Source organism: Leptonychotes weddellii, chromosome 4 (assembly GCF_054177405.1).
Source record: "Leptonychotes weddellii isolate Sample4059 chromosome 4, ASM5417740v2, whole genome shotgun sequence".
NCBI classification, from domain to species: Eukaryota; Metazoa; Chordata; class Mammalia; order Carnivora; family Phocidae; genus Leptonychotes; species Leptonychotes weddellii.
The window spans coordinates 161,678,853-161,704,062 of record NC_138372.1 but is presented as its reverse complement, the minus strand read 5'-3'; the positions used below and the strand labels follow the sequence as shown (position 1 = coordinate 161,704,062).

General features: G+C 41.4%; 1 protein-coding gene and 1 non-coding gene across 2 annotated transcripts in view; one reads left to right on the top strand and one right to left on the bottom strand.

Moving 5' to 3' along the window:
- Window positions 1-25,210, top strand: part of ADCY8 (adenylate cyclase 8) — a 208,661-nt gene that overhangs the window by 146,626 nt on the left and 36,825 nt on the right. The window contains exon 9 of the mRNA XM_081817142.1: window positions 11,212-11,312. Coding sequence (XP_081673268.1) covers window positions 11,212-11,312 — 101 coding nt within the window. The remainder of the gene's footprint in view (window positions 1-11,211; window positions 11,313-25,210) is intronic.
- Window positions 14,283-14,389, bottom strand: LOC115938521 (U6 spliceosomal RNA). The gene has a single exon (XR_004073607.1). It is a non-coding gene; the product is annotated as a U6 spliceosomal RNA (small nuclear RNA).

Sequence of the window (25,210 nt, the reverse complement as noted above, 5' to 3'; positions counted from 1 at the left end):
TATGACTTTTTTTCTTTCCTTACATATGACTTTTTTCTTATAAAAAAAAATGAATGCATTTTCACTAACAAAAGTTTATGCCAAGGATATAAGACAAAAAGAAGAAAATAATATCTCCTGTGACCTTACAACCCAGGATAACCACTGCAAATATTTTGGCATCTGTCTCGCTACGCCTTCATGATTGCAATTCTGTATGCTTATTTACACGATTTTTTTATTAAAATGGGACCATTTTATACATAATGATTTGTGATACAGTGTTAAGCACTCTTTGCTTGACCCTTTTCCCATATTATTAAATACGCAGTTACAAAAAAAATTGTAACTACATACTACTTCATTGCATATTTTAACCATTTTTGGCTTTTTTTCCTTAGTTTTTCACTCTTATAAATTATAAACTGCATTGCAGTAACCATTGTCTTAGTTAAATCATATACCCATGCTTAATTCTTTCCTTGGGAAGAAGATCCTAAAAATGGCTACAAGAGAAATGTACATTTAAAAATATTGATGTGCATTACAAAATTGCTCTCAAAACTGTGACTATGCTTTTAAATTGCCACTTTGACAAGAAACAGCATATCTCTGTCACTTTTTTTTTTTTTAATTATTCTTGAGGTTGAAAGTCTATCTGTATATGTTTTTATGTTTTGGTCTTCCTGTTTCTCCTTTTGTGATTTGCACATTCCTCTTAATTGTCATCTTTCATTGAGTTATTGATTTGTGAGTATTCTTTATATATATAGTGGAAGACTTAACCCCACAACACTTACAGGAAGGGGATCAGCCTCTGGTCCTCATTTCTCTCCTAGGACAAGGCTCTTTTTTTATTATTTGTGAAGCTTAGGATGGGGAAGGCAATTAATTATAATTACTTATGGATGTTTCCAGGCCAAATAAACCAGCCCATAATCTGTAGTGCCTGAAGAGAGCTCAGTAACACAGGGATACATACTTGGAGGGGCTGCATTACTGTCGAGCTGAGGGACTTAATACATACTTGGAGGACTTTGTTAAGCTTAGTTTTCGAAAACGGTATCGCCATCTCCGAACACGTCAACTTCCTCATCACGAGTAAAGATTAGGCTATGTTTAATATATACTTCAGAATTGGTTTATGGGAATTTATGCTTTTGATGTGAGCATTTTAGGAGGCTAAGTATTAAAGTCAAACCATATCAATGATGATTAGATTTCCTTCTTCTTTTTAAATGCTGGCATCTTTTTTGCTAAATTCCAAAACCCTTCCCATTGAGAAATGACCTCCTTATGTGATTGTGAAAATTTTAAGGATAAAAAGCCTCTTTGTCCTAGGCTGATATTTTTCCAAGTAAAAGAGTATTTGGGGATCTTGTTAAAAATACAGGTACCCACCCGTCACTCTGTCCCCAAGATTCTGATTTTCCAGGGGGACCCACATTTAGGATTCCAGGATTCCATTGTCCCACATTGGTGGCCAACCTTCTCTGTCTTTGGCTGCACATTAGGATTTGGGGTTGTCACTCGCCAAATACCCTCAGAAATCAGGTCATATCAGAAGGTCCTAGATCCACACTGGATGCCAATATGGCCTCAGGGAATGTCTCCATAAGGCTCACAGTGTTCCTAGGAGCTCAGACTCTAGAGTTAAGCAGACTTTGGTTCAAATCCCACTTTGGAAACAGAAGTGGGTGCAAAGAATGGTTGATGGATTTACAGGTCGTGAGTGGATCCTGACACATTGAGAGCTTTCCCTCATGCAGGTGGACATTCATACATCTCCTTTATCTCACAAGTGTCTGGTCTTTGTTAAACAACAGAGAAAGAACATACACTTGATTGCTGGATAGACATGCTTGAATCCAGTTCCTACCAATTACTGACTGGGTGACACAGGACAAGATGGTCTCACTGAGAGGATGATGATCATAATACCTGCCCCTCACTGGGTTGTTGTGAAATTTAGTTGACATCATACTCATGGAATAGATGTTTGAATAAATGCAATAGTTATTCTTTTCCCTTTCTTTGTGATTGATCCTATGTCAATCCACATCTGGGTAAGGCTAAACCCTCACTTAACATAAATCTCACACTTGTAGAGCTTCCATAAAGAAACCACTTCATTAAAAATGGTGGGAGGAAACAGTGTTCCTGTGGCTTATATACCAGGGTCACAACCTTCACATACACATAATCACATAAGTACATAAAGGTGCCAACTAACCAAGTACACACGGACAGCCCATTGTGGGAGGCCTTCCCAGCCCTGCCTTCGGGTCATTAGAGCACAAGCAGTGGTCATCTTGACCCCCTGGGAAGTATTTAAATATGTAAGAGTCATTCAGTTGTCTTTTCTCTAAATGATTTTATTGTTCCAAATTCTCTGTTATCACCATCATCTTCCAAATAAGATGAGAAAGATCAGCTCTCTCTAAGGGCATTTGGTATTTGATCATTCCCAAAGGCCATGTCCTTCTTCCTGGGAGACCAAGCCAGCTAAGGATTTTAGATTTCACAGATAGCTCTCTTTATGCTCCTGCGAGGACTGTCCTTCTGTCCATGCTCGTGATCCCTGGGAAGTCCCTCAGGCCCAGTGCAGAGCATTTGGTACCTACTGACTGCTTCGGACATAGACCAGGGCAGGTGCTGTCAGAAGACAGAGAGATGTGGCTTCCACTCTAGCTTGTGATCTTAGGCAAGTCACTGAACTTCCCATCCCCACAAGGTTGCTGTGCAGATGAAAGGCAGATAACTCCTATGGAGTGCCTCGAGGCAGCAGTGTTGCAAGGACACTGACATTCGTTGATCACTTGCTACTGTATCAGGCCCTACTGTAATCATTTTATATTTGTTACCTCATTTAATTTTTACAACAGTCCTTTCATGTAGGTATTAGTTTTATTGTCTGATAAATGAGGGAGGCTCAGAGAGTTGGAGTAACTTTCTCAAGGCTCAAACATGTAGAAGGTAGCAGAGCAGGGATTCAAATCTCTTTTTCCAAAACTCAGATTCTACCATACTTTACAAGATCTCTTGTTTTCAGGATGTCTACTTCTCACATAGTTTGGAATTGTGTTGAGGATGACGCTGATGGGGTGTGCTGGAGAGATTATATCGCTATGCATGTGGCAGATACCTTGGAGGCAGAGAAAAAAGCAAAATTAAACCATGAAAATTTCTCTCATCCTTTGTTTACTCCGCCCACACACACCCATGCACGTGCACAAACATGTGCACGTGCATGCATGTAGACATATGTGCACAGACACATACACGTGCACACATGTACCCACACCCATGCACAGACATGCACACGTGGACACACACACCCATGCACATGCACAGGCATATATACATGCATGCATGTAGAAGCATGCACGTGCATAGACACATGCAATGCATGCATGTATATACCCATGCAATGCACAAACATGTATGCATGCAGACATGTACACACACCCATGCACAGACATGGACACATGGACACGCATGCATACATATACACACCCATGCAATGCACATACATGTACACATGTATACACACGCACAGATGTGTACATGCATGCACACACGTGCATATGCACAGACACATGCAATGCATGCACACATGTGCACGTATACAGACACATACGCACACACGTACACATGCACACGCATAGACAGGTACACATGCATACATGTGCGCACACCCATGTGCATGCATATACACATACACGTGCACACATGTACATGTGCAAGACAGGTACACATGCATACATGTACACACAGAGACACATGTACACACACACACATGTACATGCACCCACAATCTACCACATTTCCTGGCAGCACCCAGATACAACAAAGACAGCCCCATCACTCTCACTGTCCATGCACCCGTGAAAACCCAGTAAGTGACTAAGCTGACACGTGAGATAGCTCTGTCTTAGGGCCGTGGGCTGCACATGCTGAGCCCTCAAGTTGCCGCTGAGCTGTGTATCCAGACAGAAGGCTGGGTGGTGTGAGTCATCGAGGAACGAGCTGTGTGAGCCAATGGTTTGAGAGAGCAGGCAAACTGGACAAGAGCCACCTCACAGGCCAGAGGCCTGTCTGAATAAAACTGAGGGTGAGCTTCCTCTTCACACCCAAGTCAGCCATCAGCTCTTGCCCACTTTTTAGGTAATAATAATAATACTTGTCATAGACAGTACTTGCAATGAACCAAGTTTTGTGCTGAGTCCTTTCAAAACATTCATTTGACGTTACTCTTCTTGCTGTCAGCAGCCACATAAAAACAAGGACAACAAGGACTTGTCACACAAGGGAGCCTTTAGGTAATCCTTTCTGAATACAGGTGGTTCTTATCTGCATTCAGAATTTCTTTGTTTCCTCCAGCCTTTATAAAGAAATCCAAGTTAAGTAGGGGCTTGAAAGAGTTCTGGAAAAATGCATCATAAACTTTGACATTTCTCTTTCTTGTTTTTCCACCTGCTCTTGTTGGAGTTATGACAAGTGGAATGACATCATTAAGGAGGACTTGTGGCAAAGCCAAGAAAGCTAGGCAGATGAATGAATTTTCTAGTGGATTAGGATTTTGGACTCTGGAATTAGATGTTCAGAATTTGTTGAACCATTCCGTTTCTTATTTAGGTGCAGAAAAGTAGGAATCTGGAGCCTGAGCCAAATGGTCTCAGGTCTTCTTTCTTATTTTTCTGGATCAGACACTTCCTGATCCTCTTCATAACCTTATTTTTTATAATTTTTTTACTTTTTTATTATTATTATGTTCAGTTAGCCAGCATATAGTACATTGTAAGTTTTTGTTGTAGTGTTTTAAAAGAATTATTCTGTTGTGGTCTCAGGTTACTCTTGAGTCTTACTCTTAGTAAGGCCCAAAATACCAAGATTGTTTAGGCCACCTCCTTCCGGTGGGAAGAACAGATTTCAAGCTTAGGAAGAAAATCCATCCCTTATTCAAATAGTAGCTTTGTGATACTCCTTTATATTCATGATATTACCCTGCAAAATTACTGCTATTTCTAACACCCTCTAGGCAATCAAATGATATCAAGGGCCATTTCACGTGTCTCTTTTTATCAGACCAATTAGCTAACTCCAGTCCCCCAGAGCCAGTATTTTCAGAGTCAAAAGTACCAATTTCATCCATAAGTGCAGTGTAAAATGGTAGAATTGTGATGATTTCAACCCAAAAGACACTAGCTCAGTCCTCAGAGCAATCCTAATGCCTCATGTGTAGACCTCATCAACACCTACAACCAGTGGCTTCTAGGCAAGGAACACAGGAGTAGTTATCACTCCCTTGGGCTTATCGTGGCTTGGGGAACTGGGCCAGTAAAGAAAGGAAGAGTCTGTCCTCCCAAGGATGAGAGATTTGAGAAAGGGTGAGAAGGAAGATTCAGGTGGGAAGCTTTGTAAAGTCCTGCTTGGAATTCTCATATGTCAGTCAACCTCCCTATCAAGGAAGATGGTAACATGGTATCATAACACATTAATGATATTGTATTGTCATTAAGGATCTTCTATAATGCCCAGTATAGTGTCCTTTCAGCCTCTTTCTTCTGAAGCTGTCCATCTTAGATATGTGTTCACATGATTCCTCATGAGTTTATTAAAGATGAAGAAATCTACCTTTTTCAGAGGTCAGGTTACTTGGGAAGAAGTAAGACAGTGAGACATTGCTCAGACACACCTGTCACTCGTAGAATTACTGCTGATAATGATTTGGTTAGACACTAGACAGCAAGATAAGGAAGATTATTTATTTCAAAATATGAAATTATTGAAAATTAGTCCCTCCCTCTTTTATTGCAATTATGTCTTTTACTCAGATGATCAATTAAGGGTACTCTAGCCATTGTCATGTTACATAATGCATGAGTTTAACAACAGAAGTTAAATTCCTTCATTCACTCATGCAAAATGAGCAAATTGTCCTGGTTGAGATCCCTTCTTTAATTTAACAAACCTATTAATTTATACTAATTAGAGGTGTACTAGAAAATGATCTTTTTTCCAATTAGATTTATCCAAAGATGGAATGGGCTCTCAAGTGAGGGGCTGATTTCTCCCATCACTGGAAATCTTCAGTCAGGATTTAATGAGAGATTTTACTGAGTGAAATTGGCATGAGTAAGCATTGGACGAAGGTGACAAATACAACACACTCCTCCTGTAAAATTGTGTAATCTCACATACACAGTTGGGTAAAAACAGCATAGCTGTAGTTTAGACAATCAACTAGGTCCTTGCTTTGTTTAGAACTATTCTTTACAATTTATAGAGATGCAAGAATTTAGTCGGTACTCTTTAGCTCATAGTTGAAGTGGCCAATCTAGGATAAAAGAGTAATTTTCCTCCCACACATATAGGAAGATTTTCCAGGCCTGACTCAGGCACAGAAACAAAAAATTGTGAAAGCTCTGTTCATTCATCTCTGAAAGCTAGCTTCCCTGGTCACACCTTTGTGGATGAAGAATCTAGAATAGGCTTTTCCTTGTGTGACCAAACTCGGGTTCCAAGCTTCCTGTGACAGATCTAGGAACCCGTAGATCCTCATGGCTCTGATGTCATTTCTGAAGATGCCTTTCAAGAGAATGCAAGACCAACGTCCCCAGACACTAACAAAATGGAACGCTTGTTCTTCCTGCCCCCATTTCCTTGGAAGGGACCCCATGTCTCAACCTGGTCAAACGAGTAGGAGAGTTTTATTTTTAAAACAACGGTTTAATCACTTGAAGATTGTGGTTCTTCTTCTTCTGTAACTCTTTTTTTTTTTTTAAAGATTTTATTTATTTATTTGAGACTGAGAGAATGAGAGACAGAGAGCATGAGAGGGGGGAGGGTCAGAGGGAGAAGCAGACTCCCCGCCGAGCAGGGAGCCCGATGCGGGCCTCGATCCTGGGACTCCAGGATCATGACCTGAGCCGAAGGCAGTCGCTTAACCAACTGAGCCACCCAGGCGCCCCTTCTTCTGTAACTCTTAAATAAAGCCCACTGTGCCTTTTCTTTTCTTCCCTGCTAGTGGTTCACTCCTGCAGGCTTTAAGAAAAGGGCTCTTCCTTTGTATTGCTTTGTGCTGAGAATCCATCCATCAATCATGAAAATTCAGCAGTGCCAGTTTATTAAACTCATTCATAGGATGTTTTTAAGGGCCATGCTTGGCCCAGATCATGATTTACTCTCATTCTAACCATGATTTACATAGATTCAAATTTTTAACACATTCCCTTTCTTTGTATCATAAACCACATCACTGAAATACAGCAAGACACACTATACTGCATCCTGTGAAGAAGATAACCATGCCTTAAGAACATCAAAGTAACAGCAGTAGTACAGCCAATGAGACATGGCACTCCAGGGCTAAACTCAGGATTCCCTACTTGTAATCCGTGAAGTCCTGTTTGAGTTACTCGATTATTCTAGTCCTCAGTTTCATTATCTGCAAAATGGGGATATGATAAACAGTATCTTCCTCAAAGCATTGTTGGGATAACTAAAAGAGATCGTTCACGTAAAGCATATGGCATGGTGCCTACCTTGTACCAGACATTGGTTATTATTATTCCAATATGTTACAAAATTTTGACCATTTCCTGAGTCAACCAGAGCCCTACAGATTAAAAAAAAAAAAAAAGGTAATCCAAACTCTAATCTAAGATCTCAAAGAAAGTGCTTGTAACTTGTTCCAAGGGGCATGCTCTTTCATTGGTATTAATCCCAATATACTTGGCTCAGGTACTGGCTTCAGGCTTTTTCTGCTCTCAGACAGTGGTCTAATAGAGTGAACGCCCCTCTGAGAGCCAAGAGGTGTGGCTTATTGTCTGAACTTGGCCACCAATCCCCTAATTGACCTTGACAAACACTTTCTCCATATCTGATTCTTAAGTTCCTCATCTGAATATATATATATATATATATACATATATATACATATTCTCTTGCAGACCAAGGATTCGGTGAATTATAAAGGCTCAGTAGTCATTTCCAAAGACACCTTTCCTAAAGGTCCCTGGAGAAGTGGAGAATTCTACCCACTGGTGGAGGATCTTTTAGGAAGCAGGGGAAGGAATAAGGGCAGAGTCTTTTCCTAAGACAAAAAAACACATATGAGATTACAATTCCTTTTAAAAGAATCCTTTCTAACATGATGGACCAATCAGTCAGCCACACTCTAGGGGACCCTACTGAGTACAAGGTACCATTTTGTACAGAGGAATAGAAGACAGCATTCTAGAAGGCAACACTGAGGTTGAAAAGCAGGCTTTGAAAAGGTAAGAAGCATAGCAATACAGTAAATATAATTAATTGATTACAGGGAACTTGTATATGAGGTTGCCCTGCCCCCTAAGCACCTGCTCTAGGCACTTTGCATATATTAACTCTTCCATTCTCCCAGCAACCTTAATGAGATAGTTCCTATTATTATCCTGATGAGCAAACCATGGCATACAAAGCTTAGTCAACTTGTACAGGGTTCCATAGGTAGTAGGTGTTGGAGCTAAGGTTTAAATCCAAGTAGCCTAGCTCTAGGTTAGTTCATTTTGCTCACCACTAAGGCTTAAAAGGATAAGCTGGGCCAAGTGGGGACAGAACAGACATGAGGTGAGCAGGAGAGAGCTCTAACGATAGCAGAAGCGAGTAACTTAATATAGCTGCAAGCCCGAGTGTTCAGGCCTTCACAAGTCAAGAGGAAGTGAAATGAATCACCACCCAATGTCAGTACCCTATCATCCTGAGCCAATTAGGAATGTTCTTTCCATAGTTCTGTTCTCCTTTGTGCTTCCAAAGTAACAATGCACTCCATTTGAAACCCAGTATTTTATATTCGATTGACATCGGCTTCCCAAATATTATAAGGCTCTTTCTTGTGACAGTGCTGACACTGGAGTTCAGACATGAAAATAATAGAATTTATTATTCAATTCTAGCACAAATAAGATAATAGCATTGGGAACCTATGAATTGTATTCATGCCCCCATCTGACAGATCAGAAAAAGGAAGTTCAAAGAAACCAGCTTCACTCACAGTGAGCCACTGACAGAGTGGATGATCTGGAGCCAGAGGAAGTCTTTCCAGCCTGCCAGCCGAGGCAAGTGAAAAACCTAAAGCCATGTGCAACTTTCAGCTGGACCAATGATGACGAGGTGACATTTTTAAGGTCATCACTGAGAAGCATTCAGGAAAGGAAAGGAAGCGGAGACTCAGGCTTGGGGTCTACAAGAAAGACCTCTTCACAGTAAAAATGGACCCTACATGGAAAGGAACCTTTGCAAAGGAATGAGTTCTCAGGCACTGGGAGTGTCCCAAGGCGAGGGTTTTTAGAACCTCCTAGAAATGGTCTGCCCCAACCCAGCGGGAAGAAACCCACTTGCCCCAACAAAGCAGAGAGGGTCATCTGATGATAATGAGCAGGCATTTGAGTAGACCTCAGGAATGTCATGGAAAGGATTCCTGATGGCCACGATCCATTACAACTCCAAGGTGTTGTGATGATGGTGGGGATGATGAAGATGCAGAAAATGAGGAAGACAGGGATTAGACACACTAAAAATTATCGTTGTTGTTTTAAAAATCTCATGACCAAGTCTCTAACCAAGCTGGTTTGAAATTCATCAGTCAGCCAACAAAGAATAATTGGAGCTTGTACGGATTCGTTGTTAGAAGAAATTCAGACATGTTTCTTTCCTTGACTGAACTGCTGTGTGGCTAACTTGCTGATTTCCAAGCTGGTATGCATATGCCTCTCTCTGACTGTGCCCCGTCCTTAGGTAGCGCTCTTGGTAATACAGATTTTCTGTAGTTTTATAGGGAGTGAGGGTGGCTTATCATGATGCTTCGGGGGAGTATTCCAGTTTCCCCTCCAGATACCAAGCAGGTTATTGGCAAGCAGACAGAGGACTCAGTACTGGGGAATAGAAAAAGCATTGCCCCGAAGAAGCAATGAAGGTGCACTCTCTGAGCAACTTTGTGCTTCCCCCATGGAGCTCGCCGGCCACAGGACATTGCCATTCCCCACATCTTAGCCAGGACACTGAGCAGTCTGTTCAGTCTAAAACCCAGACCACACCAAGAAGTAGGCAAGAAAATAAAAATTATGTAACTGTTGATCATGACTACCACACCAACAAGTTGGACTGATTTTATTATTTCATTGACCTGACCAAAGCCTTCTCTCAGTACTGGGGATGAGCCTACAGTGTTGCCAGAGTTCCATTTACTTGTTTCCTTTATAAAGTAACTCTGAATTTCAAGCCAGGGATTACAAGGTTCCAAAGCCAGGCTTAGCTTTCCGTTCCCCCGCCCTAAAAATGATCCGTATGCTGTGTGATCTATGGCAAGTTGCTTGACCTCTCTGGCATTGAGGGAAAACGAGGGGCTTGACTGAGGCTAATTTTAAGGTCTTCTTCAGTTTTAGAAATATTTTCTTCATTCTGAAGGAATTGGATTCTTCTTCATTTAGTGACTCCAAGATGGTTTCAGGAAACTAGACAGGACTAAGGCAAGTGTATATTCCTTGTTGACCTTCCAGAAGCTTTTAAGGCTGGACAGTGAAATCACTGAGCCTTCTGGATAATCAAAATTAAGTTAGCACCATTATGCGGGGATGCCTGGCGCAGACAAGAGAAGGGCATGGAATACACTGGGCGATCAGTTGGGTTTCTCTATGTGAAATTAAAGGGCTTTGCACTCGCTGGAGTTGTCTTAGGCTGCTCTCTCTTCTAAGATTCTGTGATCTTATTTTTTAATACTTTTCGTGAAAAAGGAGGCAGGAAGACTCGGACGAAACCTTTCCCTGTGTCCCCCACCTAACAAGAAATAGAGAAAGACGCTTTAATGACTTAAGTTTACTCATGAAGAAAGTCCATATGAACTTGATTCGTGACATATATGGCTGAGTGCTCTTCTGTTTTGTTCAAGTGATGCTAGTTCAGAGGGAGGAGAGCTGGAGAATCTTGCGCAGAATCCCCGCCCATTCCTTTTTGCTGGGAACAGAATTGGATTCACTCCTGGGCTCTCACTGGAAGGTTGGAGGGAGGGATGGAGATAATGCTCTGTGAAGAGTTAATTAAGATATGGATCCCTCCTTTAAAAAAAAGTTTTAATATTTTTTTTTCTTGCTATTTGCCCTTAACTCCAAACACCAGAAAAACGTAACTCTTCCAGAAGTCCAGTTTTGCTGTGAAGTAATTTATTCTCCTTCTTTTTTTTTTTAATTACAGTATTCTCAAATGAGGGATGAAGTATTCAAGTCAAACTTGGTCTGTGCATTTATCGTTCTTCTGTTTATCACGGCGATACAAAGTTTGCTTCCTTCTTCAAGGTAAATACGAAAGGACTAAGTTTTCAGGTGAAATGTCTTTGTGAGTTGATGGTCCCTCACCTGGAGCCAGCCAGCTGACCTTTCCAAGGGATCGGAATTTAAAATAACAGGATCCAGGATCCACACCAAAATGTTTGACAATATCAGTGTCTATCCTGGTTGTCTTACTCTGCATCATCTCATTGCTCTGCAATGAGTCTTTTTCACGATCTTAATAAAAACAACCAAAATCAAAATAAGCCCCAGTCTTATTTGACATTGCACCCGTGAATGCAGCAAGTAAGTATTAGGGCCTCTACCACCACCGTTTTGTGCTTCTGTTAATCACCTCTTTGTTGTTCATAGATACAGCACCAAAGCTTCCTGGGCCAGCAAAACTGGCCCTTTTGTTATACCACAAACACCTACATGTGCCCAGTCACTGTTCCAAATACTTCCCATGCAACAACCCATGAAATCCTCATGGCAACCCTATGAGGTAGGTACTACTATTGTCCCCATTTTAAAGAGGAGAGTACTGAGGCTCAGAGTCATGGAATAATTTGTACCAAGTTTCACCACTGAAAAAGTTACAGCCTGCATTCAAACCCAGAAAGTCTCCCTCCAGAGTCTGGACTCTTGACATTCTATCAGACATGGACATATATATTGTACAGGTCGTCAGTGCCAGAGCCAGCATTTGAACTTAGTTCTGGGTTAGTCGAGGGGCCATGCTTTGTGCTCTTCCTGTACTTTAAGGAAGCCCCCACATCCTTTCTCAGGTAAAGTCCCTTCTCCTTAAACTTACTGTGAATTTTCTCTTTTAATGGGATCGACACATACCTGTGAAATGTCTCATACAGGCTAGCAATATGCCAGACCTTGAGGATGGTATAATGTTGTAAGAGGAGGTCTCCATCCTCTAAGATGTAATTTATTGGGAGAGAGAGACATCAGTGATGACTTCCAGTTAATGAGCACTTATTACATAGAAAGCACTAAAACCTTGGCATGCATTGTCTCAGCAAAGCCTCAAAGGCAACCAGTAAGTGAGAGAGCACTCTGATTCCCATTTTGTAATGGCTGAGCTGGGAATTGAACCCAGAGACAGAGTCTGTGCTTTTGACTACCTACCTACTCTGTACCAAAATCAGTAATTCATTCTGACCAGATGGCTGAAGGAAGAGTTTGAGAAAAGATAGTATTTTGAGCTGAGCAGGATGAGATAGAAAGAATAAGTGGAAGGGCATTCCCAGTTTAAAAAAACAGCACTGGCAAAAGCACAGGGGTGTGCAAAACCTTGTGTTTGTAGCGTAGTGGACACATGGGAGAGTCCAGAGTAAAGGGTTTGTGTGAGGATGTGGTGGGCGCAATAGCCGAAGAAGGAGTGAGCTAGTGCAGGTTCAGTGTCTACAATGATAAAAAGTGTTCAAGCTAAGTAACATTCCGAGAATGGCCATGCTTGACCTTCTCTGGATTAGCAGGGATACTAGGAGAAACAGAAAGGGGACTCCAGGGAGATGGTGGCAGAAGGTGGTGTATTTCGGAACAGCTAGATAGCAAAACCAAACACTTCGTGGGCTGTATTTACAACAAAAACAGGTGAGATGATAGCCCCATAAGTTCCCAAATGGAAGTGGGTGGTGATAGTCTCCCAATAGCCCCAGGACTGGTATGACATCAGCATCCATGTAGGAGGAATCAGAAACAAGCAAGTAGGCATCCGTCACGTCTGAGAACAAAAGAGCCCCAGTGCAGCCAATAGATGGAAGTACCACAGGGCAAACTGAGAAAGCAGCTGGAAGCAGGAGGGGTTTGCCCAGTCTGGCATCCAGTGAGTGCAAAGGCCCACAGTAAGTTCTGAAGAGCCGGAACTGTCACACACTGGGAACCTGCCAGACCAACCACCCATCTCCCCCGCAAGAGAGCGCCTTGGAAGGATCTGTGTGAGGGGAATCAAGAGAACTCACAATAAAGACTATAGAGAAGAAGAAAAGCCAGGGTCATTGTAAAAGTGGAAAGAGAATGTAGCCGTCACGCTTTTGAACACCACATGAAAGCAACTAAAGAGAGAGCTCTGTAGAGTTAAAAAATAAACTCTCCTAAACCACACTTATTTCTGGAAGTTCAGCAAAGTTAATTTGACACAAAAATGAGCAACAAATCATATTGGTGGCAATCCCATACCAAGCTATTATCAGAAAAAAGAGGGAAAAAAGTAGATCAATATCCTTACAGTCGATGAAAATGTTCCAAAAATACAGCCCCACAACATATATCAAATCTACAACCTACTACCTCAAAAGAATTGAAGCATTTCATGTGGTTCAAGACACGAATTAACAACCTAAACCAGAAGTAGAAAAACTTAGAAATTCAATAAGATAGCTCAGGAAGGAAATAAAAATGAAAAGAAAGATACATTTCGGAAATGAGGACCTAAGAAGAGGGAATACAGAGCACATAAAGATGCAAATAGTGCCTTAAAAGGAACAGAAGGTAAAAAGGAAGAATTTTTTTAATAAAAAAGAAGTGTAAAAGGCGGAGCGCCCTCCCCCACACTTTCCCACCACACTGACAAGAATCCAGAAAATTAATGGTGGACTATAGCTGAAAGAACTGCAAGACACAGACTCTTTCTGAGGAGGAGTTCTCAGGGGAGCCCAGTTCAAGAGGGGAGACAAAAACAAGGACACAAGAGGAATTTGAAGCCACTGGTACATATATAGCTACTGAAAACACTAAATGTAGCCCAACTCCAATAGAAAAATCAACAAAACTGAAATCTCCAAGGGAGATTTACTTAAATCCTCACAGTAAAGATCAATTCGCCTCAGTTTCTCAAACCTGATACAATGTGACCAGTTTTCAACAAAAAAATTACAAGGTATGCCAAAAGGAAGGAAGAGACAAAGCAATCATTAGAATCAGACTCAGGGATGACAAAGATGCTGAAATTATCAGAAAGAGAATTTAAAATAACTATTTTTAAGGTATTAAGTGTTCTTCACAAATTTGCACGTCATGCTTGCACAGAGGCCATGCTAATCTTCTCTGTATTGTTCCAGTTTTAGTATATGTGCTGCTGCAGTAAGTACAATATAGTAAGTTCTAATGGAAAAATTAGACACCATGCAAGAACAGATGGGCAGTATAAGTAGAAAACTCTAAGAAAGAATCAAACGGAAGTGCTAGAAATAAAAACACTGCAACAGAAATAATGAATGGGCTCATCAGTAGACACAACAAGGCCAAGGAAAGAATCAGGGAGCTTGAATACAGGTCAACAAACTCTCAAACTAAATACAAAGGAAAAAATAAGTGAAAAAAAAAAAACAGGTCAAAGTATTTAAGAACCCACTTTAAACATAGAAAATCAAATATGTTAAAAGTAAAGGGATGGAGAAAGATATACTATGCTAACACTAATCAAAAGAAAGCTGTAGTAACTATACTAATTTTAGTCAGAGTAAACTCAGAACAAGGAAAATTATCAGCGGTGAAGAGGACATTATATCATGATAAAAAAAATCACTTCTCAAAGAATACATAACAATATGTATTTTATGTCTTGTATCTACCTATGAAGAGAGTGTCAAAATACATGAAGATTAAATAACACATGGGACAAAAAAGAAATCTCAAGAGAAATTTCAAAATATTTTCACCTAAGTGAAAATGAAAATACAATTTGTCAAAATTTGTAAGATGCAATGAAAGCAGTGCTTAGAGGGAAATTTACAGTAATCAATGCATATATGACAAGAGAAGGATCTAAAATCAATAATCTAAGTTCTACCTTGGGAAACCAGAGAAAGAAAAGGAATTTAAACCTAAAACAAGTAGAAAATAAGAAATCATATAAATTAGGTCAGAAATCAATGAATTTGGAAACAGGAAAATAATAGAAAAATCAACAAAACTGAAATCTGGTTCTTTGAAAATATCAATAAAATCAATAACCCCCTGGCCAAGTAAACAGAAGAGAGAGGCAAAGAAAGTGTCACGCACACAAATTACCAGTATCATAAGTGAAAGAAAGGTATTCACTACTAATCCCAGGGGCATTAAAATGATAATAAAAGAATATATGCCCATAAATTTGATGACTGAGATGACATAGACCAATTTGTTGAATGAGACACAAACTACCCAGATCCACACAAGAAGAAAAGGCTAACCTGAATAGCCCTATATCGATTAAAGAAATGGAGTCAGTGATTTTAAAACTGACTAAAAAAATAAAACACCAGACCTAAATGGTTTCACTGGTGAATTCTACCAAAGATTTAAAGAAAAAATACCAATTCTACACAATCTCTTCCAAAAATTAGAGGTGGAAGGAACAGTTCCTAACTCATTTTATGAGGTCAGCATTATCCTAATACCAAAATCCAGTAAAGACTTTGAAATAAAGGAGAACTACAGACCAATATCTTTCATCAACAGAGACACAAAAATTCTCAACAAAATGTTAGCAAATCAAATCCAACAATGTGTGAAAATAATTATACACCATAACCAAATAGCTTATATTGCAGATAGGCAAGACTTATTCAGCATTTGAAAATCAGTGTAATCCACCCTATCAACAAGCTAACGAAGAAAAATCATACGATCACATCAATTGACACAGAAAAAAGCATTTGACAAAATCCAATGCCTATTTAAAGTAAAAACTCTCAGAAAACTAGGAATAGAAGGGAACTTCCTTAACTTGATAAACACAGTCTACAAAGAACCTATAGCTAGCATCATCCTTAGTGGTGATAGACAGGAACCCTTCCCCTTAATATCAGAAACAAGACAAGAATGTACTATCTCACTATAATTACTTAACATCATATTACACATTCTTGCTAGTAAAATAGGACATCAAAAAGGAATAAAAGGTATACATATGGGAAAGGAAGAAATAAAACTAGCTGTATCTGCAAATGACATGACTGTCTATGTAGAAAATCCAAAAAAAAAAAAAAAGCCACCAAAAAAACCCTCCTAAAACTAATGAGCAAGTGTAGCAAGCTCACAGCATACAAAGTCAATATATAAAAGTCAATTGCTGGACGCCTGGGTGACTCAGTTGGTTAAGCGACTGCCTTCGGCTCAGGTCATGATCCTGGAGTCCCTGGATCGAGTCCCGCATCGGGCTCCCTGCTCGGCAGGGAGTCTGCTTCTCCCTCTGACCCTCCCCCTCTCATGCTCTCTCTCTCTCTCTCATTCTCTCTCTCAAATAAGTAAATAAAATCTTTAAAAAAAAAAGTCAATTGCTTTCCCATATAACACCAATTAAAAATTAGCATTTAAAGTTAAAGAAACTATTTTTAAATCATCAAAAATTAAATACTTAGGTATAGATCTAACAACATATGTATAAGATCTGTATACATAAAACTAAAAAACACCAATGAAATAAGTCAAAAAAATATGTAAATAAATTCTATGTTCATGGATTGAAGGACCTGATATTACTAAGATGTCAGTTCTTCCCAACTTGATCTATAGATTCAATTCGGTATCACTCAAAATCCCAGCAAGCTAGTTTGTAGATTTCAACAAACTGATGCTGAAGTTTATATGAGAACACAAAGGCTGTAGCATAACCAATAAAATACCAAAAAAAAAAAAATCCACCAAAACTAGAGTATTCACACTACTTAATTTTAAGAAAATATAAAGCTATAGTAATCAAGAGAGTGTGATATTGAAGAAAGAATAGACACATAGTTCAAAAGAAGAGTGAGCCCAGAAATAGACTCACAGTAATATATATATATAATAATCAACTGGTCTGTGACAAGGTGCAAAGTCAATTCAATGGAGAAAGGATATTTTTTCAACAAATGGTACTAGAAAAATTGGATGTCCATATGAAAACAAAAAAGAACCTATACACAAACCTTACACCTTTCACAAAAATAACTGGAAATAGTTCATATACCTAAGTGCAAAATTATAAAATTTCTAGAAAAGAACATAGGAGAAATTTGTGATCTTGCATTTGGTTGTGAGTTTTTAGATATAATGCCAAAATCATGATCCATGAAAGAAAAAATTGACAAGTTGGACTTTATTAAAATTAAATTTTCTGCTGTGTGAAAAACATTGTTCAGAGAATGAAAACTCAAGCCACAAATTAGAAGACAACATTTGTAACTCACATATCTGATAAAGGACTTGCATCCAAGATACACAGGGAACTCTCAAAACTCAACAATAACAAAACAAACAACCCAATTTTTAAAATAGGCAAAAGATCTGAACAGACACTTCACCAAAGAAGATACACAAATATCAAAAGAGCGTATGAGGGGCGCCTCGGTGGCTCTGTCGTTAAGCATCTGCCTTCGGCTCAGGTCATGATCCCAGGGTCCTGGGATCAAGCCCCGCATCAGGCTCCCTGCTCAGCGGGAAGCCTGCTTCTCTCTCTCCCACTACCCCTGCTTGTGTTCCCTCTCTCGCTGTGTCTCTTTCTGTCAAATAAATAAAATCTTGAAAAAAAAAAAAGCATATGAGAAAGATGCTCAATATCATTTTCCATTAGAGAAATGCAAATTAAAATAATGACACTATACCGCCACATACCTATTAATAATGATGAGGGCCAGAAAATAAGGAAGTATTAAAATACACAGACCACACACACACACACACACACAATGATGGGAGAATGTCAAGGGACACAGGAGTCAACTGAAAGAGCTCTCAGGAGCCAAAGATGGAACAACTTGAATAAGAAAATAAATAAAATAGAATTGGGCTAAAACCTAAAATATAAAATAAATATCTATGGGTTGGTACTGATAGAAATAAATGATTGAATGAATAAATTAACTAAGAATAGATAAATCTCCCATTCAGAAAAATCTCAAATAATTTATGTAGATACTCTGTCCTCAATGGTAGAATTTAACTCCCTGCTCCCGTGGGGGGGCATGTGGCTATGCTGAACATAACTTCCTTCTGAAGAGTACAGTATGGATGGAGAGAAAGCCTGGAGAAACATGACAAATGCTCTCAGTCAGCTGATGAAGATTAATATCAACAGTGATAAGTCATGTTGAATGAGAATGGCACATAACCACTGTGGTCTTCCTCTCAAAAACCCATAACCTAATCATAGGGGAAAAAAAGGACAAATTCCAATTGAAAAACATTCTACAATATACCTGGTCAGTACTCCTCACAACTGTCAAGGTCTTTAAAGCAAGAGAAGTCTAAGAAACTGTCACAGTGAGTAGAGCCTAAGGAGATATAACAACTAAAGTTGAAGGTGGTATCCTGGATTGGAGATATGAATGTGGAAAATCCTATCAAGAATGTCCAACCCAGGATCTATGAGCCTAACAAGGGCCCAGACTGTGCTGTTGAAATAGTATTCCAGTTTTTATTTTAAAAAAATTTTTGGAGATACGTATGATTCCAGGGCTGGAAATATACAAGACAAGCCTGGAACATCTTGTCCTATTAGAAAATAAGGAAGCCATCAAGTTTATTCACCATGTCTAAAGGACTCGGAAGCCACACTGAAGAAGTTCTCATTGTTCCACGATGGAATAACTTGAGCTTCAGTATGGATAATTGTTAAAACATTCAATGAAAACCCAGCAAATATTTTTAACTTTATGAGTTTATAATGACATTTTTAGAAGTTGGATGGATGATAGAGAACTGATTGGTTATCTTGGAAAGAACAAAAGAAAAAGAAAGGGAGGGAGGAAGGAAAGAAAGAAAGAGAGAGAGAAAGAAAGATGTTTTTTGTCTTTCAGGCATGAAGTGTACCACGAACTCACCAAATAGTAGGTGAGTGAAACATCATAAAATTATTCATGCTAATAGTTTTTAAAGAAATTTTAGAATTAAAATATTGCCACTTTCCAACATCCCAATGAATTAATGGATCTAAGAATTGAGCATCAGAGGACGTTATTAACACAAAAGGAGAGACAGCCTTGTCTCCTGATGGGAGAAGAACATAACATGTTTATAGTCTTACCGAAAGGATTAAACCGAAGTCTTATTAGGCCTTTGAATCCAGCTTCCAATTTGCGGGAATCGTGGAGGATAAAGGACGTTGAATGAGTCTGCAAAAGTAAAATCCAGGCAGTGGGAAATGCTACAGGTCAAGGGCACATATTCTTCAATAAAGACATTGTGAAGAAAATAAAGGGATAAAGAGAGAACCTGCAGATTTTTTGGAAGACTTGATAAAACAATTTAATTTAAAAATGAGCACAACTAAACTGTACTGTCTAAATATAGATGATAAAACTATAAAGGAAAGGAAAGTGATTGATTGAGGGTAGGAGAGAGGGTTATAACGGGGCCTGGGGATGGGCTTTCAGAGTGCCCAACAAAGTTCTGTTTTGTGAACTCAGCGGTCATTACAAAGGCGGACATGTTATAATAGCTAATTAAGCTATACTCTGGTGTGGTTTTCTGTGTTTATGCTTCATTTTACAATTTAAAGTCTTTAGTGAGAGAGAGAGGGAGAGAACGAAAGACTGTACCTCTGCTAAATTGAATGCCTGTTATAAGCCAGACGTGCGTTAGATGCTGGGAATCTATCAGTGAACAAAAAAGACAAAAAAAGTGCTCTCCTGGATCTTATAATCTAGTGGTAGGAGTCAAAGAAATAATCAAAATATATGCATATGTCTAGATGTAGATGCCATCTATGTAGCTACTTACATGCTATATAGAGATACATATGTAGATATGTTTATGCCTTGCATATAGATAACATATATACTATGTATGCAGATCTGTATTTGCTATTGCAGTGAATGAATGAATCAGGAAAGGTACCAGGGAGTGCCATAAGAGGATGGGCATCCCGCTTCCCCAAGAACTATGTGTGGCCTCAAGTCTCAGGGATGGTCTCAGGGTGGTGAGCTGTGAGTGATGGTAGGGTCTTGTCAGATTCACCCAAACTTCCTGGACTCCCCTCTTGACTCCTGCCAGTGGAGAGTTGGGGGCCAAGAAGGGCCCTATCTGGTGGATGCTCCCTCCCGACTCCTGGATTCCCAACAAACATCCTTTATGTGCCTGTTTGTGCTGGACACCATGCTGGACACTGCAGGTACACAGTCCTGGTCCCTACCATCATAAAGCTCACGGTCTAACGGGGGGAAAGGCTATTAGCCGAACAGCTAGAATATGGTACAAAGACTCTTACGATAGGGCAAGTATAAGGTGGAAGAGGATGTGTAGGAGTGAGGTGAGGAAAACAGATCAAGGCAGTCGTCCCAGAGGAGGTGACACTGACAACTCAACCCCCTCCTGAAGGACTTGCCAGGTCCGGGAGAGGACTGAGATGGAGGGGCGGGGAGACTGGAAAGTGAGTGTCTGGAGGTGAGGGGTTTGTAAGCCTTGCTGAGGAATTGTGACAGGTTGGCAGAGAAGATATTATCGAAGCTTTTCACTGAAGCAGTGATGAGGTCAAATTTGTGTCTAGAAGGATCACACTAACATGGAAAATGGACAGGTGGAAGGGCCTATGGTTGGGGAGACCAGTAGAAGGCAGGTGCAAAACTCTGGGGTGAGAAATGGTAGGGACAAGGTGGTGGTGGTGGTCATGGAGGTGGGGGGGACCAGAGAGGAAAAATTTGCCAGATAGTTAAGGCAGAGATGGACTGGGTTGTGGGGAATGGGAGACCGAGAGGAGCCCAGGGCGGACCTGAGGGTCTGGACTAGCACTGGGACAGAAAGGGTCACTGTGCCAAAGAGGAAGGGAGTATGGCACTTCTCGTGGCCCGGGCAGGCTCCCTTCCCAACGGCCTTGACCAGGGAGGTGAGCCAGCCCTGATGCCCGATTCCTGGCTTCAGGGGAAGAGACCTGGTTCCTTGGGCAGCAGCTGGTGGGCAGTAGTCTCTGACTCTGGGGTGCAAGCTGAAATACCAGCCAACATCCTGAGCTCACTTGCACAGCTGAAGAGAAAAAACTGACAATGAAGAAAACATCCCAAGCCGATCTCTGACCAGACAGGCCACATGTTGTGGGGACTGAGGGGCCCCTTTGCCCCAGACACAGCACAAGCTTTCATCAATGTGTGCTTGTTTCCTCTCCAGCTCATTTTGTGTCTGATTGATTTTTTGTAACTAAACAGATGGCAGGTGCCTTTCACTGACATTTCTTCCGTCATGGAATTTTTAGCAGGGGAGGCAGGCTCTCCTCATATGACCACAGCCGACTCTCAGCCCCCAAAGCAAAGTGTAATGGACCCTGGCCTGCATAGTGCTCGCTTGGCTCTTTGCTCTAATTTCCTTATGCTCGCAGATGTTCCTCTCCCAGAGGGGTAAACTGAGGAAAGAACAGATAATATCTTTTGTGATTATAGAACAGTGTAGCTCAGTCTACAAGCATGGTGATGACGGGGTGGAGGACAGACAGCAAGGAAGGTGGGGAAGTGGGAAGGAAAGAAGGCGAAAGAGAAAATATGCAAGAAAAGAGGGAGGCTAGGAAAAAAGAAAGAAAGAGGCCCTGGGTCTTACTACTTTCTGTGCATCTCACTAGCTGTATGTACATATTTGACCTCTCCGGAGCCTCGATTTTCTCATCTGTAAAATGGGAATAACAATCCCCATTTCCCAAGGTTGCTGTGAGAATTAAAAGAACCATATCCATTTTGATAAATTCTGGTTCCCTTCCCTTTCCTGAGCCATAGTATTTTCATCTGTTGAAGTGGCTAAGAATACCTACCTCTCAGGGTTGCTATGAGACTCAGATGTACTATTGTACTCATAGGCTCTTTGCAGATTCTGAAAGGTGGTATAAATATCATCTTTGGGTATGATCCGACTTTCTGTTTCCTACTGCACTCCAAGCTGGTAGAGGCTGTTCACTCATCCCCATTGATCCCCAGCTCCCCAGCAAACACCCAGTTGTGATACCAACCCAGACTCTGTTTTAAAGACAGACTATGGGGAGCAATTAGAGCTTAATGTCTAGAAATGATTTGGAGAGAGCTGTTTGCAAATCCCTTACCATTTCTTTCAGATTGATTTCAGAAATGAGAGGTTTCCTTTCCTCTTATGGACACCAACAATGCAAAGCAAATTCAGAACCCCTGGACGCCTAAGTAGTATTATAATTAGATTAAAAAACTACAACTGGTTGCTACAATGTTTATGTGTGCAGGAGATGATAGCTGAAGAGCTGCTGCAGAGATTCTTAGAGGAATTTTATAGGCAGCGCCAGCATCTCACATCTTATAATTAATACCCTTCCCATTGGTTTTCTGGATTTCACTGTGAATAGAGGAGAACTAATGTTTCTTTGAGTTCGTCTTACGTGCTAAGCATACTGCTTTATTACTTTAACCTCAGAGCCTCCTTAAAAAGTGGGCTTAATTATTCTGGTTTTGCAGACTAAAAATATGATACTCAGAAGAGTTAGTTACCTTGCCCAAGGCTGTGCCACTGGTTAGGTTTTGGAGCTATGGGTTCAGACACCCAGGGTTTTGTTCGCTCTTGCCACTCACTAACCCACATGCCCGCCTTTTACCTCCTGTCTTAGCTCCTTTAGGAGCTGTCACAAAATACTACGGACTGCGGGCTTATAAACAGCTCACACAGTTCTCACAGTTCTGGAGGCTGGAAGTCCAAGATCAAGACACTGGCACATTCAGTGTCTGGTGAGAGCCCCCTCTGCCTAGTTTGTACGTGTGTCCTCACGTGGAGGACGGGGCCAAGGAGCTCTCGGGGGGCCTCTTTTATGAGGGCATTGGCCCCATTCATGAGGGCTCCACCCTCATGACCTCATCACCTCCAGTGCCCCACCTCCAAATACCATCACATTGGGCATTACGATTCAAGATCCACATTTGGGGAAAAACAAGCCCTCAGTCCACAGCTCCTCCCTTTCCTTTGTTTCAGTGAACCCAGAAGGAAGTGCTGATCACTTAAAATGGTGTTGGGGCAGAGGTGGGTTCTGTGTGCCAATCCCACACACAGCCCACCAGCATACCAAAACACCCCACCAAAAGTCGACCCAGAAGCACAATAGCTAAATGGGCAACAAAGTGTCAGTTTTGTAAATTGCCAAGCAAATGCTTGCTTTGCCTGTGCAAAACTTATGGTAAAGGCTGGAATACAGAATGTGGTTGAAGTCAAGAGACCACATGGTGTCCATTCTGAATCTCCTGGCTCTCTACTTGTGTCCCCTGCTCCACCTTCCCATGCCAGTGTGGGATCTCACTGCTGTGATGCCGAAGAAGACCAGTGTGAGGCGCACCCTCCCATCGCCAAAGGAACAAAGAAGATCTGGGCAGTTGCCTTTTGGTACTTCCTGGGGACACCTGAGCCTCGTTGCTCAGGAAGAGATGGCTAGTCTTCTTCTTACAGAGAAGGTCCTGGTTCTGGCTTCCCAACCATCTTAGTGGATCTACAAGGAGGGGAGGGCCAGCAGCAGAACTTCGCATAAACCTTGAACTTTAACACTGGCCCTGCCTTCCAAGAAGAGCTAGGTCCCCTGAACATCCGGGATAGGCTCTGATCAGGCCAATGGCAGACTCCTTCCAGAGGTTGGGGGCAGGTAGAGGGGCAGGAGGGTGGCCGGGAATCCCTTTCCCTATGGAGGCTGGTGAGGGGAGGAACAGCATCTTCTTTCCCCAAAAAAGTGTAAGTCAGTGAGTGTTTATTGAGTGTTGTCTGTGTGCTCAGCTCTATAGCAGGTGTCATGGAAGAATCCAGAGAAAAACTGAGCCTTGAAGGATAAATGAGACATTCCCCAGGAGAGAGCACAGGAGAAGAAGCATAGTCCTTAGGTCACATGCCTGAGTGTTGCCCATGGAGGGCGGAGAGGCTAGAGTGGGAGCCCAGAGCAGCCCCCACAGCCCTGCACATTGCCATGGAGGTCCAAAGACTATCCGAATGGCAGCAGGGGCCGCAGAAGAGTCTGAGGCTCCTGCTGAGCGACTCTCAACGTCGTCTTTGCCGGCTTTGCTTCTGCCTCACACTTTGAAACAAGGCATTCATATTCTTGGTGGCTGCCTCGCGGTGTCGAGATGCATCAGCCTCGAAATTGGCCCCTTTTCTCTGGGGACTGTCTGACAAAAGCGATCCTCCTCCATTTGCCTCCCCTGGGTGCCCCAGAATAATGGTGTGCTGTTCAGGAGTGTGTTTCCAGCCTGTTTGGGGGGAAGTTTCCCATCTGCCCAGAGCCCTTTGGGAACCCACTGCTACACAGACCTTCTGTTCTTATCTAGAACTCCTGCAGAGACTTCCTGTCAAGGTGATCTATAAAACCAAAACTGTGCAAGTATTTTTTTTTTAAAGGAAAATATAAAACCTTCAACAATAAAAGCTGGGGCTGTGGGGAGAGCAACTTGTCAGCCTTTGTGATGCTTGAGCATGCAGAGGGATTTGCCACTCTTGGTTACCCTCCCACCCCCCTTGCAAATGTCTTCCTCCTGGCTGTCCTGATGCCATGCACTCTTTCTCTTCTGCTCATTTGACTGCATTTCCTAAATTCCTTTTGCTGCCTTCTCTCCTTCCAGCCCATCAGCTTCTTCTGTAGCTTCATCTGTAGTGCTCTTACCTCTTACCCTCCTTGGGCAAACTCCTCCCTTCTCAGATCTTCAACCGCCACCTGTTCACTCCAGACCCAGAATTCCACAACTGTCCCTCCAACTGTCTAGCCATCTGCATGTCTCCAGCTGGATGACCCACAAGCATCAGAAATTCAACTGGCCCCACATCAAATTCATCATCCTTATCCTCTATGGATCAGCTTCTCTTCCTGAATTTACCAGTTTAGATGGTAAAAGCATGAGTATGATCCTTAATGACGCCACTCTGCCACACACCTCCGCACACATACAAAAACCACTTACTAGGATTATTGACATGTCTTTCCCCGAACCTCCCAGTTATCCGTGCTGCTACCTTATGTCCCTCCCTTGGTAACTCAGGCGCCA